Raw genomic sequence first — 13,269 nt, 5'->3', positions numbered from 1 at the left:
AATTGTCAACTTTAAACTTTAAATTCAAATAAAACTAGAAAGAGAGAAAAATAATAAAACACATTGAAGAGAAAGGAAATAAAATTGTACAAACTCCATTCGCCCAGTGACCACCGTCACTAACATTTGCTCAGCAAATAGCAACATAGAGTATATGCATGTTTATCTATATTTATGGCAGAAATGACACAGGTGGATAAACAGCTCATATCCTGTTGCCCTCAGTGGAAAACATCTCATAATTGTTCCTGCAGCTGAACATACATTTACATTGATTTTCTTCTTCGGTTTTTTGATTTTGGGGTCACACCCAGTAGTGCTCAGAGCTTCTGGCTCTGCATTCAGGAATCATTCCTTGCAATGCTCAGGGGGCTGTCTGGGATACCAGGGATGGAACCCAGGTTGGATGCATGCAAGATAAGCACCCTCCTGCTGTATTATGCTGTATTATGGCTCTGGCCCCTCCATTATTATTATTTTTTTTGGGGTCACACCCGGCGGTGCTCAGGGGTTACTCCTGGCTGTCTGCTCAGAAATAGCTCCTGGCAGGCACGGGGGGACCATATGGGACACCGGGATTCGAACCAACCACCTTTGGTCCTGGATCGGCTGCTTGCAAGGCAAACGCCGCTGTGCTATCTCTCCGGGCCCTCCTCCATTATTATTTTTAACTGGAATTTCATTTCAAATTTGTGCAGCTTAGACCAAATACCAATTCCTGAGATATCCCTGGTGCGTGTGGCCCATGTCTGGAACAGTCCCGGCCCTGCTCTGAGTAGTATGATCCTCCCCCTATGTCCTGGCCTTCTGCATTTCTAGTTCAGCGAGATCCATTCTCCTCAAAGGTCAGGGTTTGTTTAGGAATTGGGTTTTCCTGAGTAAATTTCCTGGCTCATGAATCATGACAGGAAATCCCTCCCTGAACCTTCCTCCAGGGTGTGCCCATGTGCTTGTGGGCACATAGGGCCAATAGGGTGCTGGCAGGAGGCCTGAAACAGTGAGAAACAGTAGGCAGATATTGTCTATCCCTGGTCAGCACATAGATGCTGGTATTTACAATTTGTGCTTATGAGGGTATATTCACATGGGAGCCGCCTGTATATGCAGTCATCACTATATTAAACAGATACCTTGAAAAGCAGGACTGGGGGCCACTCATTGTTGTGTGGCCCAGTCTGGGAGGGGTATGTATCTATATGCTCTGTCTTTAGGAAATGCTCATAAGGGGTCAGATAATTTACCTGTAAAAAACATCATTTTAGAGGGGCCGGAGAGATAGCATGGAAATAGGGTGTTTGCCTTGCATACAGAAGGACGGTGGTTCCAATCCTGGAATCTCAGATGGTCCCCTGAGCCTGCCAGGAGCGATTTCTGAGCATAGAGCTAGGAGTAACCCCTGAACACTGCTGGATGTGACCCAAAAACAAACAAACAAACAAACAAAAGAATTCATAGTCCTGGGCTGGAGAGATAGCATGGAGGTAAGGCATTTGCCTTGCATGTGGAAGGACGGTGATTCGAATTTTGGCATCCCATATGTTTCCCCGAGCTTTCCAGGACCATAGAGCCAGGAGGAACCCCTGAGGGCTGCCGGGTGTGACCCCAAAACAAACAAACAAAAAACATCATTTTAGAGCAGTGGTTCCCAAAGTTGGTGATAACCACCATCCAGATTATGATGGAGTGAACTAGGGAGGCAGTGACAGCCTCTGGTACAACAGGGGGATATTTTGCTTGCTTAGAGAAGGTCTGTTTCCAGGGTAAGAAGAAGGCGATGCTCTCCCACTATGTTGGGGACACTGGTTGGAGGATCGCAGGTTCCTGTCCTCATCCTGGGCTCTGACTTGGAGACTATGGCCTAGTGGGCATCTATGTGCTTGTCCATGAGGGAAGTGCCTGTGGAAGCTCAGCCCTGGTGTTTCAAGCCTCAGGAGGGAACCCAGTCCTCTGCTGCAACCTTAGTTAGAACTTGGTGATGACCAAGGTGGTGAGTTGCCAGCACAGCCTCTGCATGGGGATCTGGAGCCTTTTCTCACTGGCACACCAGTGAAAAACCAGCACCTGTTTCTCTCCTTACATTTATTTGTTCCTCTTGTCACTTGAATACTCCCATCTTCTCCCTGGAAGAGCCTCCACATGGCATCTGAGAATAGGACCTGAGTGCCTGCACCCTGGTAGTATCTGTTCTTCCTCCTCCTCTTCCCCCCTCCTCCTCCTCTTCTTCCTCCTCAAACCATTACCATTTCCTTCTTCTTTTCCTGGAACCCCTGGCTTCAGGCCTGGGGCTGGAGAGCTGGCCCCACCAGCCTCTTTCAGGTTGTTGCCTATTCTCAAGGCAGTTATGACTAGATGGCAACCAGAAAGCTAGAAGCAGGCACTGGACGAGCATATCTGGGGCCCTCATGCTGCTCCTCCCTGGTTCCCAGAGTCCAGGGTATATACTCAGAAGCCTCCAGGGTGACATGTGGTGCCGAGAATAGTGTCAGGCCCTGCTCCCACTTGGACTCAGGAAGATTTAGTGCTAAAGACACGCCCCCCCCTTATTCTCCTTTACTTTTGCTATAGGGTACACAGTTGCATCTCAACCTCTCCACCTATAGACCACCCAGGAGTGTGAACACAGCTCAAGTGAAGCCCTTTGTAGCATGCTTGGCCCCAGTCAGGCCATATGACTGTTTGCAGTGTAACCTCCTCAGCCTGAGTTGAATGACACTGAGTCAGGCCAGGCCCTGATCTCTGGACAGAGGTGCCCGCTGCAGGCATAGGGAGGCAGGAGGACAGGGATGCAGGACCTCAGAACACAGGTGTGTAGTGGGGAGTTGGGGGATGCTCTGCTGTGACACCTCTAAGGTGTCTAAGGTAGGGTCTTGAACATGGGAGAAAGGGGTTAGGTCACCTCACAAATGATGCTCAGGAAGCCTGGGGCTCCTCCTAGTGATTCTCAGCAGTTCAATAGCTGTCCCAGTGGTTCTGGGGTGGGGGGCAGGAAATGCAGTAGAGAGGGGTTAGGTGGGTAGTACCAGAAACTGAGCCAGGATCTCTCACTCTGTACCATATACCTGGCTCCTGGAATGAGCTTTGAAGGTCACATGGGAGCAGCTCTTTGAGGAATGTGGGCAGCATCTCCCAAGCTGCAGACAGCACCATGTGCTGGTTCCGATGGCAGGAAGTGCAGGAAGTGGTGGTGAGGCGTGTGGGTTGCTCTATCATTGTTGGGGGATTTTTTTTTTATTGTCAGTCAAATTGAGCAGGGTGGGTGTTATATACCAACTTTTGTGATACTAACGTTAATAAGTTCTGATAAACCACTGCCATTGGACCAGCCAGTTGGGGGATTTTTGTTGGGTTGGGGGAGGCTGTGGTTTTTGTTGTTGTTGTTTTTGTTCTTGGGTCACACCCAGCAGCGTTCAGGGCTCTGTTCTCCAAAATTACTCCTGGCAGGCTCAGAATGCCAGGGATCAAACCCAGGTCAAATCCACATGCAAAGCAAGCACCCTACCTACTGTGTTATCACTTCAGCCTCGTGGGGAGAGTTTGTTTTTAGGGGGGCACATCCAGTGTGTGCACTTAGTATATGCATATACTTAGTATATTACTCCTACTGTGCACTTAGGGATCACTCCTGGTATATTAAGGGGGCCCTTTGTGGTGCCAGGGATGGAACCCAAGTCAGCCACATGCAAGGCAAGTGCTCTACCAGCTGTGCTATTTTAGCCCTCGTTGTTTTTAAGTCCCTCCTCCACATAAAAGGTTGTTGCCTTCAGAGCAGGGGACATGGGCTCAAAAGTGCAGCAAGGCAGCGTAGATCCAGAGGTAAGGAGGACAAGCAATGGTGTGCAGCATGCCTAACAGTCACTTCACTTTTTTCGTTTTTGGGTCACACCCGGCAGTGCTCAGGTTACTCCTGGCTCCACGCTCAGAAATCGCTCCTGGCAGGCACAGGGGATCATATGGGATGCCGGGATTTGAACCTTCTGCATGAAAGGCAAATGCCCCACCTCCATGCTATCTCTCTGGCCCCTAACAGTCACTTCAGCTGGATCTATCTTCACCTGGCCAGGTCCTCTCAGGGCTCTTTGGATCACTGCAGGGAGTCAGGAGCTGGAGTTACCACCTAGCTGCTTCTTCCTATCTGGGAGTTATAACTCCTTATGGGGTCACATCACTGAAAATGCTCTGAAGACCCAACATAAACCCAAAAATCAAAGGCATCAATCCATCTAAGGTTCTCAGAGCGCCCACCCAGTTTTGCATTTCTCAGTGGAAAGGGTGAAGGAGTGGCCGGAGAAAACATTTGAAACAGCCACAGTTTAGAGATCCTACAAGAGAGCAAAGATCACAAGGGCAAAATGAGGGGCCACTACGCTGCTAGGAGAAGCTTTTGGTAAATACTCCAGAAAGATGAAGCCATCCTGTGAATGTGGGTCAATTGTATGGACTGTCTTCAATCTCTGCTGGTGAGCTCAGGACCTCCATTGTCACAGGGCTCAGCCTGGAGAAAACAGATAGAGGCCTCCTGGTAGTACCCGAGGAAAGGGACTGTGGGAGAAGGGGAGCTGTCTATTTATGCTATAGAAAAAAAAAAAAGACTGGCATTTGCGTCTCAAAGCAGGGATCAGTCTGGATACTAGTGCTCCCAGAACAAAATGACACATGCTTTTGATGTAACACAGCATGTATGTGCTATGGAGGGCAGATCAGGACTTGGGCCTCTGGCAAGGCAGCTGTTTAAACAAAGCATGTGTGACCACAAGGGACTGGGAGGTGCTGACCGTGGTCAAGGTGTAAATATCTTTGCAGAATTGAGGCCAGAATTCTTCCTCCTTCCGTGTGGCTGATGATTCACAACTGATTGCCAATAGCTTCTTGGAGTTTGAAGGTCACTCAAATCTTTGCAAAAGTCTTAGAAGAAGGAGAACCTGGTGGTTGTGTTCAGAAGGACACAAAGAGGCTTTGAGAACAGTGTGAATTCTGCATTGTATTCTGGGACATGCCACTAGGCAGATAATTCCCACAGGCTCACTTCTCCGGAGTTCCTTTTCTCAGTCACAGAAGTTAAGGGTCAGAAATAATAATAACAGCTGAGGTTACAGCTGAAGTTGTTTTGACTTTGGCTTGTCCTGAAGATTCTGGCTTCTTCTCATATGACCATCCTAGCCAATGACAATCTCTCCAGATGGAGATGCATTGTCTGTGCCTGCTGTGTGTCCAAGGTCGGCTAGACTTGCTGTACCTGCTGTGAATGCTCTGCGTGGCATCATTAGTTCTGAGATGCACTGACACAGCCGTAACATTTCAGGGCCACATGTAATAACTATGAACGGCCAACTAATTCCTGGTTCTGATGAACTGTGATTGGGGACTAGAACCAAGGGGGAAGGAGCTCGCTGTGACATACAAAGCTTCTGTAAAGGAAAAACTCTGGGGGCGAAGCAGGTTGTGCTGGAGACCTCGGGGATTCAAATAACTGTATACATCCCTAATAGCTTCCAGACGTAGAATGCATTCTCCGAACTCTAAGGTGGCGTTATTAAGGCTAACAACTGCCAGCCCTACAGTTAAGTGAGAACATGAATGGCAGAGCCTGCAGCTGAGATGTGTGCTGGGATGGAGTGTAGCTTCCTGCTGTGAGGATCAGGTAGCTCTGTATGCCTGCAGCTCTGCTGCTGGCAGGGAAATAGCACAGCGGGGTATGGCCTAAGGTAGATAGAGCTTGAGACACTAAACTACTCTGGCTGGGGAGAAACAGTTCTGGGTTTTCGACTTCAGTGTGTAGGTAAGAACCTACACAGCTGCGCAGAAATGGATGAGTCTGAGGCCAGAGAGATAGCATGGAAGTAAGGCATTTGCATTGCATGCGTAAGGTTGGTGGTTCGAATCCCGGCATCCCATATGGTCCCCTGAGCCTGCCAGAAGCGATTTCTGAGCATAGAGCCAGGAGTAACCCCTGAGCGCTGCTGGGTGTGACCAAAAAAAAAAAAGAAAAAAGAAAGAAATGGATGAATCCTGGCTAGTGTGTACTCTCTCCAGTCCCCTTCCTTTAAGACTGCTTCATTTCATTCTCTGCAGGTGACTCGGATCCTGGATGTTTCTGATGAGATGAAGCAACACATGGGCGTGAGCTCAGGGCTGGAACTTATTACCTTGCCATATGGCCACCAGCTGCGCCTGGATATCATTGAACGGTGAGCAGCCCTGCTGTCCTACCTGCTTTTCCCACCCTCTCACCTCCTGGCAGAACACTCAGAGCAGAGGATGCCCTCACCGGTCCCATGGCTGCGCCCTGGAAGGCACATGTGTCTCCTGCCAACTTCTCCCAGAAGCTGCTGCCAGGCTTTTCCTAGAGATGTACTGAGAGATAGCACAGAGGAAGTCCAGGAACAAAGGACACATTTTTGGTCCCTGCTTCTGGAGGGGGTGGAGTTAAAAATGGGAGGATGGGCCTGCTCCTGTTCCTGGGGCTGAGCTGGGTGCTGGGAGACTTGCCAAACCCAGGCATGTCCTCTTGTCCCCTGAGTGCCCCAACTCACTCAGCAACACCTCCCTTGTCTCTCTGGAGTTAAGTGGGGGCTTGTGGGAAAGTTAAGTGTCTCTTAGGAGTTAAGTGGGGGCTTGTGGGAAAGGCTTGGGAGGTCACAGTCCAAACAACATTTGCTTTGAGGAAGGAGGTCAGAGGTCAGAGGATTATAACACTGGAGTTCCAGCTGCCAAAGCATCACTGTGCCCTTGTCCTAAAAAGCCAGTGGCTTGACTGACCGTCAATCCACATCTGTGAACACTGGGAGTTTAGAAATTATAAAACAGGAAGGGTGAGGCACATTTTGGTTTTGGGGGGCAAACCTAATGATGACGGGTTCTGATCTAGCTCTGCACTCAGGGATCACTCCTGGCAGTGCCTAGGGGACCATATGTGGTGTTGGGGATTGAACCAGGCATCCTTGATGCAGAGCATGCATTCAGATGGTTGAGCTCTCACTCTGGCCTCAAGTGAGGTATGCTTGTTAAAACAGCATGAGGGAGATTCTCAGAACCAGAGAAGTTGGCCTTTTTATCATATACACCTGATTGCCTTGAGCAAGACTGTCTTATGTTTGGCTTTCTATGTTTTCAGCTGATTTTGAAGTTGCCCCGACTCACTGCCATATTGGGAGTCACCACTAACATGGTACCCTTTACTGTGATGCCCAATGTGTCTGGACCCAGTACAGGAGCCACCGAGCCACCCAAAAGTCTTTGTTTTTATTGTTGACTATTCTACATATCTGAAAGCAAGCCCCTGGTGTTAGGCAGGCTTTGGAGTCACCATGTTAGCCCCAGGAAAGCAGGTAAATCAGACTGCATAGAAACACCCAGATCATCACACAAGGAACACTCCAGAGAAGGGAAGCTGTGGCTTAAGCAACTTTGCCAAACATGTTCTTGGCATTACAGGTTCATAATTTCCTCTTTTCCTGAGCAGAAACTCTGGACTCTGGCTCACTTCCCCCATGTCTGAGAACAGTGACCCAATTTTCAGCTGGGATCTGAAATGCTAGTACATCTCCTGTTTCCCCTCTGACACACCTCAGCCTGTATTACCCAATTCCCAGTCTTATTTTATCAGGATCATGACATGTATTAGCACATGTCTTTTGAGTCTTTAGGCTGAGTTGCTCATGTCTCTGGCTTTGAAATTGTTTTCACTCTTGACCACATTCATTCTCTCTTTAATGGCGGCTTGGTTAGGGTCTCATGTCTCAGCTTATTTCCTCCCGAAACTGACTCGTGAGACCCATCACTAGTGGTTTTCTATAGTTCAATGTGTACACGAAATAGAGCCAGCCTAAAAGGTTAAGTGGCATCGCCTTCCTGATTGAGACTCAAATGCCATTATGTAGCTTTAAATTCCATACCATCCCATGCCTGCTGAAGATGAAAAGTCCTTGGAATAACATTTCATGCCACAGACTTGCAGGCCAAATTGTTTCCCAGTGTGTATGGCAGGAAGCTGGAGGTATAAGTTGAGTGAATGGACACAGTGGCCTAAACAAATGTTCATATTTTGGCAGATGAGTCTGAAAGAAGAAAAGACCTTTCATTAAAACCCAAACCCAATAAACAAAAGAAAATGCCACTTCAGGAAGTTAACTTACTGTTAATCAAAGGAAACATTCAAAATGTTTGACTTTCATACTTGGTATGACTTAACAAAATGATTTTTTGGGGGGCCACATTCGGCGGTGCTCAGGGGTTACTCCTGGCTGTCTGCTCAGAAATAGCTCCTGGCAGGCATGGGGGACCATATGGGACACCGGGATTTGAACCTACCACCTTAGGTCCTGGAACAAAATAATTTTTAAGTCTAGATTAGGTTATATTAAGAGACCTAAGAAATAAGGGGAAGGGGAGAAGAGATGGAATAAAATGGGCCAAAAAGTGATGGGACATTGGAGCCGGAGAGATAGCATGGAGGTAAGGCGTTTGCCTTGCATGCAGAAGGTCGGTGGTTCGAATCCTGGCATTCCATATGGTCCCCTGAGCCTGCCAGGAGCGATTTCTGAGCATAGAGCCAAGAGTAACCCCTGAGCACTGCTGGATGTGACCCAGAAAACAACAACAACAACAAAAGTGATGATATGTACATACGTACATATCAACAGTTGCAGGAACAGCTGCTATTTGCTAGGTGCCTACCAGCCACACACACATCCGAGCTCATTAGTCATTCCACACACATAGAAACGAGCTACTAGATCAGAGGTTCCCAAAATCCCGTTTGTAGGGGAAAAAAAAATTACTCAGCAGCCATCTCCTGGAAATCACCTTCATACACCAATATTGGCACTGTAACTTGTGTTCATTAAACTACATTCAAGTGTGAGCCACTAGTAGTACATGCTGGGGTTAATAAGCTCTTTAAACAATTGAAAACTATTTCTTAGTTTCACCCAAGACTATGCTCAGTCCCTGGGTGGTTTCAGCACTCCCTGAAACAGCCCGCTTTGGGACATGCTGCAATTGAATCACACCTCCCTGGGCTCGTGGAGCCCGAGTGTGACCAGCAAATAGAAGTATGAGGGCACAGGGAGAAGTTTCCGTAGTCATCACTCGTGGTTGTACTGTTACCCAACTGAACAAACTTTGAGCCACTTCTTGCCCCAAGCAGTCACATGTCTAGGGAAAGACTAGAAAGACTAGTGTACGGCCTGCCCCCTTGCAGACTGATCTGGGCCTCATGCACATCAGTCCCGCTGATGTGAAAAGCTCCTGCTGCCTCCCATACTTCATAGGTTTGAAAGGTTGGCATGTGGGGTTCAGGATAAGAAAAGCTTGTTGGTAGATATGGAATTTCTACGAAGGAGGGTCTGCACTCACAAGAAACCCTACAAGGCAGCTCCACAGCCCTCTTCCACTTCTCTTCTGCTTTCTAGCCCATAGACAGTGGACACGCCATTCTTAGCTCTTCCTTCTGACACTCTTAATTAGCTTCCTAAGTCAATCACATTCCTTCATTTTACTGTGCTCCTCAACTCCCAGGCCAGGAGCTCAGAGAAGTAGGAGCGAAGGGGTCTCTGTTGGTCAGCAATTCTTCGGTAGTTTCTTCGTTATCTTCAGGAATGAAATTGTTGAGTAATATTTATACTCATTTAGGAAAAGAAACTATTGGAAAGTAGAAAATAACTTCCTGGGGCCGGAGCGGTAAGGCGTTTGCCTTAAACGCAGAAGGACGGTGGTTCGAATCCCGGCATCCCATATGGTCCCGAGCCTGCCAGGAGCAATTTCTGAGCGGAGAGCCAGAAGTAACCCCTGAGTGCTGCCAGGTGTGACCCAAAAATCCAAAGAAATAAAGAAAGAAAATAACTTCCTAATGGAAGGAACTTGGATTAGGACTAAGTAAGGCTCCTTGTGTAGTTTTTATAAAATTGAGTATTTCTGATCAAGAGATGGAGCTCTAAGAAAGTATTTGAGCATTACCATTTGCTTCCCAGAGATAATCTAGGCTATCTAGATTATCTAGATATTACCTAAATATTATCTAGGTTCTCTAGATAACCCTAGAGCTAATCTAGGGTATTTTTGTTACAAAATAAGATGTCTAAGATAACTTTTGAGTTATATATTTGATCAGTGGTCTGAGTGTATACAGTCCGTCGTCTCAGTCTCCTGGTCCCAAAACCTGGGGCAAGTTTTCTTGTCTTGAAAGTGTGGGATCCCACAGTATGAAGGAGAGCTCCAGGAAATTGCAATTTAGTGTAGAATGTTGAGGTGATGGCAACTAAAATGATACTTTGGGGAACTGGAGAAGGGAAACTGAGGCTTCCTCATCTCTGAAGAGATTTGAAGTTGCCCCATGACAGTCACACTTCTCCTATGAGTGTTGGGAATACCTATCTCGGGCACCATTCCCTGAAAAAAGAAGGAACCCTGGGTATTTCTGAGCACTTCTTTGCCTTCCTGGGGCTTCTGGGCTTTGCACTCTGCATTGTGAATCAGGCCCTGACTTAATGAGGTAACAGTTAAGCTCTTGCATCCAAACTGTCTCAACCATCAACAAATGGGCCCAGCCTAAATGCCAGTCTGCTCCCATTTAGACACCACACCATGGCCATCGGCATCGCTGTAGATGTGCTGGGCTGCACGGGTACGCTGGAGGAACGCGCAGCAACTCTCAACAGGATCATCCAGGTGGCCGTGGAACTAAAGGACTATATGGGTGATCTCTACTCCTTCTCATCGGTGATGAAAGCCCTGGAAATGCCGCAGGTAAACCCCCACTTTGTGTATCAGCATAGTCCAGGCTTACCAAATCACAGGCCTTTTAAAAGGTGAGTTGAATCAGTGAATATTGCCTTGACTAGAGGCCATGAAGAACAGTACCCCAAGTATTTGACTTTTTTTCCTGGAGGGTGAGGGGGAAGTGGAGTGTTGAGGGCAGCTCTGACCCTGTCAGGAATGCAGCACCCACCATTGGTCCAGAGACCCACTAGTAGGATCTAGGTGACCCTAGTAGGGTGAGCTACTGTATTTTGACACTCATCTACATTACCCTTGGTAAAGCTCCATCACATGCTCCTGGTTCTCAAGTTTGGTGTGAATGGACACAATGACTTGATCACCTGGCCCTGGCTGGGGCTTTCCAAACCTACTTAATGTTGAGAGCCACAATTAGAGCAGACATGAATGTGTTGCAAAGGACTCCCCCCCACCCCCCCAAGGACAGCCCAGACAGCCCTCAGGCTTGTGGACACTGAGAAGTCTGCAGTTAGCAAAATGTAGGCACAGCTGGCTTAAATGGCTGCACTTTTGACTGTTGAGTGACTTTTGTAGTGGGCGACTATAAATTTTTATCCAGGTATTTTAAATTTATATCATTTTTCCTCTTTTTTTGTTTTTTTGTTTTTTGGGTCACACCCGGCATTGCTCAGGGGTTATTCCTGGCTGTCTGCTCAGAAATAGCTCCTGGCAGGCACGGGGGACCATATGGGACACCTGGATTCGAACCAACCACCTTTGGTCCTGGATCGGCGTTTGCAAGGCAAATGCCACTCTGCTATCTCTCCAGGCCCATCATTTTTCCTCTTATCCAAATCAACTGATTTCAAAGATTTAGCCAATGGTGTAACCTGTGCAGAGCCTCCAGCCCAGACCTTCTAAAAGCAGTAAGGGATATTCTGTGGTTGCTGGCCAGGACATAGTGACACCTCCCCCAGACCACTTTTGTAGGCAACTCCAGCAGTGGCAGATGAAAGAGCCTGTTACACCAGTGGGACTTTGGGCCAATATCTAATCTCTGCTTAGAAGCAAATGAAATTCTTTAAATAACTGAGAGAGTTGAGACTTCGTCTCATTCCCATAGAAAACTGACCATTTTTCCTCAGGCCGACCAGCTGCCTATCTTAGTGTTGACTGTTCTAAGAGAAATAAAGAGTAATGAGAAGTAATCGAGCAGTACCTTTATCACAATTGCTTACGACTGACATTAGAATACTTTAGCATCATATTTCTTATTCTTGCTTGCATTCATATAAGATAGTTGGTAATGCCTACCAATCGTGGACACTTATCTTCTAGATACTTTAAACCATGTATACATTTTAAGTCTTTGCTACTTAGTAATAAAAAAAATCTCTAAAATTTTGTTTTTCCTGGGGCTGGAGAGATAGCACAGCAGTAGGGCGTTTGCCTTACACCAGGGGTCTCAAACTCGCAGCCCGAGGGTCGTTTGCGGCCCTCCGTACAACATTTTGTGGCCCAGCCCTAGAGGAATCTTTTTTTGTTTTGTTTTGTTTTAGTTGTTTGGGTCACACCCCCAATGTTCAAGGCTTACTACTGACTTTGAACTCAAGGATCACCCCAACTTTGCCTCCTGCGGCCCCCAGGTAAATTAAGTTTGAGACCCCTGCCTTAGACACAGAAATGTGGTAGTTCGAATCCCAGCATCCCATATGGTCCCCCGAGCCTGCCAGGAGTGATTTCTGAGCATAGAGCCAGGAGGAACCCCTGAGCACTGCCGGGTGTGACCCAAAAACCAAAAAAAAATTTTTTTTGTTTTTCCTATAAAGATGTAAATACACAGAATTGATATCTTTGGGGTGAGCCCTTAGAGACTGCAGGACAGGAACAGAGCAGGGGATTCAATTTTCTGTATGCTTCTTTCAACCACTTTCACAAAAACACCTACTTTTCTCCCAGATCACAAGATTAGAGAAAACATGGACTGCTCTTCGACACCAGTACACTCAAACAGCCATTCTCTATGAGAAACAGCTGAAGCCTTTCAGCAAACTCCTGCATGAAGGCCGAGGTGAGTGAGACCATGTGGGTGATAATCAGAGTTTTCACAAGTTATATTCAAGGCCTTTATCAAAGGAGAGCAACACTTATAGAAGGTGCCCAATGGTGGTTACAACAGTATAGACACTGCTACCAGCCTTATTCTGTGCTTACCTGGTGGTGGTGGGGGGAATGATATGGAAACTGACAAGCCTTATTTTTCAGAGTCCACATGCATTCCGCCAAACAATATATCAGTCCCACTGCTAATACCACTCGTGACTTTAATGGAGCGCCAGGCTGTCACTGTCGATGGGATTGACATATGGGAGAAAAACGATGAAAGTTGTGAGATTCTATGGAACCATTTGGCAACGGCCCGATTCATGGCAGAGACTGTGGAGAGTTACCGGAGGAATGCTGAGCGGATCCTTGAAGGTAAGAGCTGCTCCTACTGGGAGGAACAAATGAAAGAGAGGGGATGCCCTCAATTATAAAAAGATCAAGTGGGAAAGA

General features: G+C 47.3%; 1 protein-coding gene across 2 annotated transcripts in view; it reads left to right on the top strand.

The window, feature by feature from the left end:
* Positions 1-13,269, top strand: part of BCAR3 (BCAR3 adaptor protein, NSP family member) — a 144,575-nt gene that overhangs the window by 121,801 nt on the left and 9,505 nt on the right. For both annotated transcript variants that reach the window (XM_049772199.1, XM_049772200.1), the window contains 4 exons: positions 6,070-6,185; positions 10,572-10,743; positions 12,673-12,784; positions 12,979-13,191. In XM_049772199.1, coding sequence (XP_049628156.1) covers positions 6,070-6,185; positions 10,572-10,743; positions 12,673-12,784; positions 12,979-13,191 — 613 coding nt within the window. The remainder of the gene's footprint in view (positions 1-6,069; positions 6,186-10,571; positions 10,744-12,672; positions 12,785-12,978; positions 13,192-13,269) is intronic.

Source organism: Suncus etruscus, chromosome 4 (genome assembly GCF_024139225.1).
Source record: "Suncus etruscus isolate mSunEtr1 chromosome 4, mSunEtr1.pri.cur, whole genome shotgun sequence".
Classification (NCBI taxonomy): Eukaryota; Metazoa; Chordata; class Mammalia; order Eulipotyphla; family Soricidae; genus Suncus; species Suncus etruscus.
Note: the sequence above shows the minus strand (reverse complement) of the source record. Positions and strands in the feature narration are given on the sequence as shown.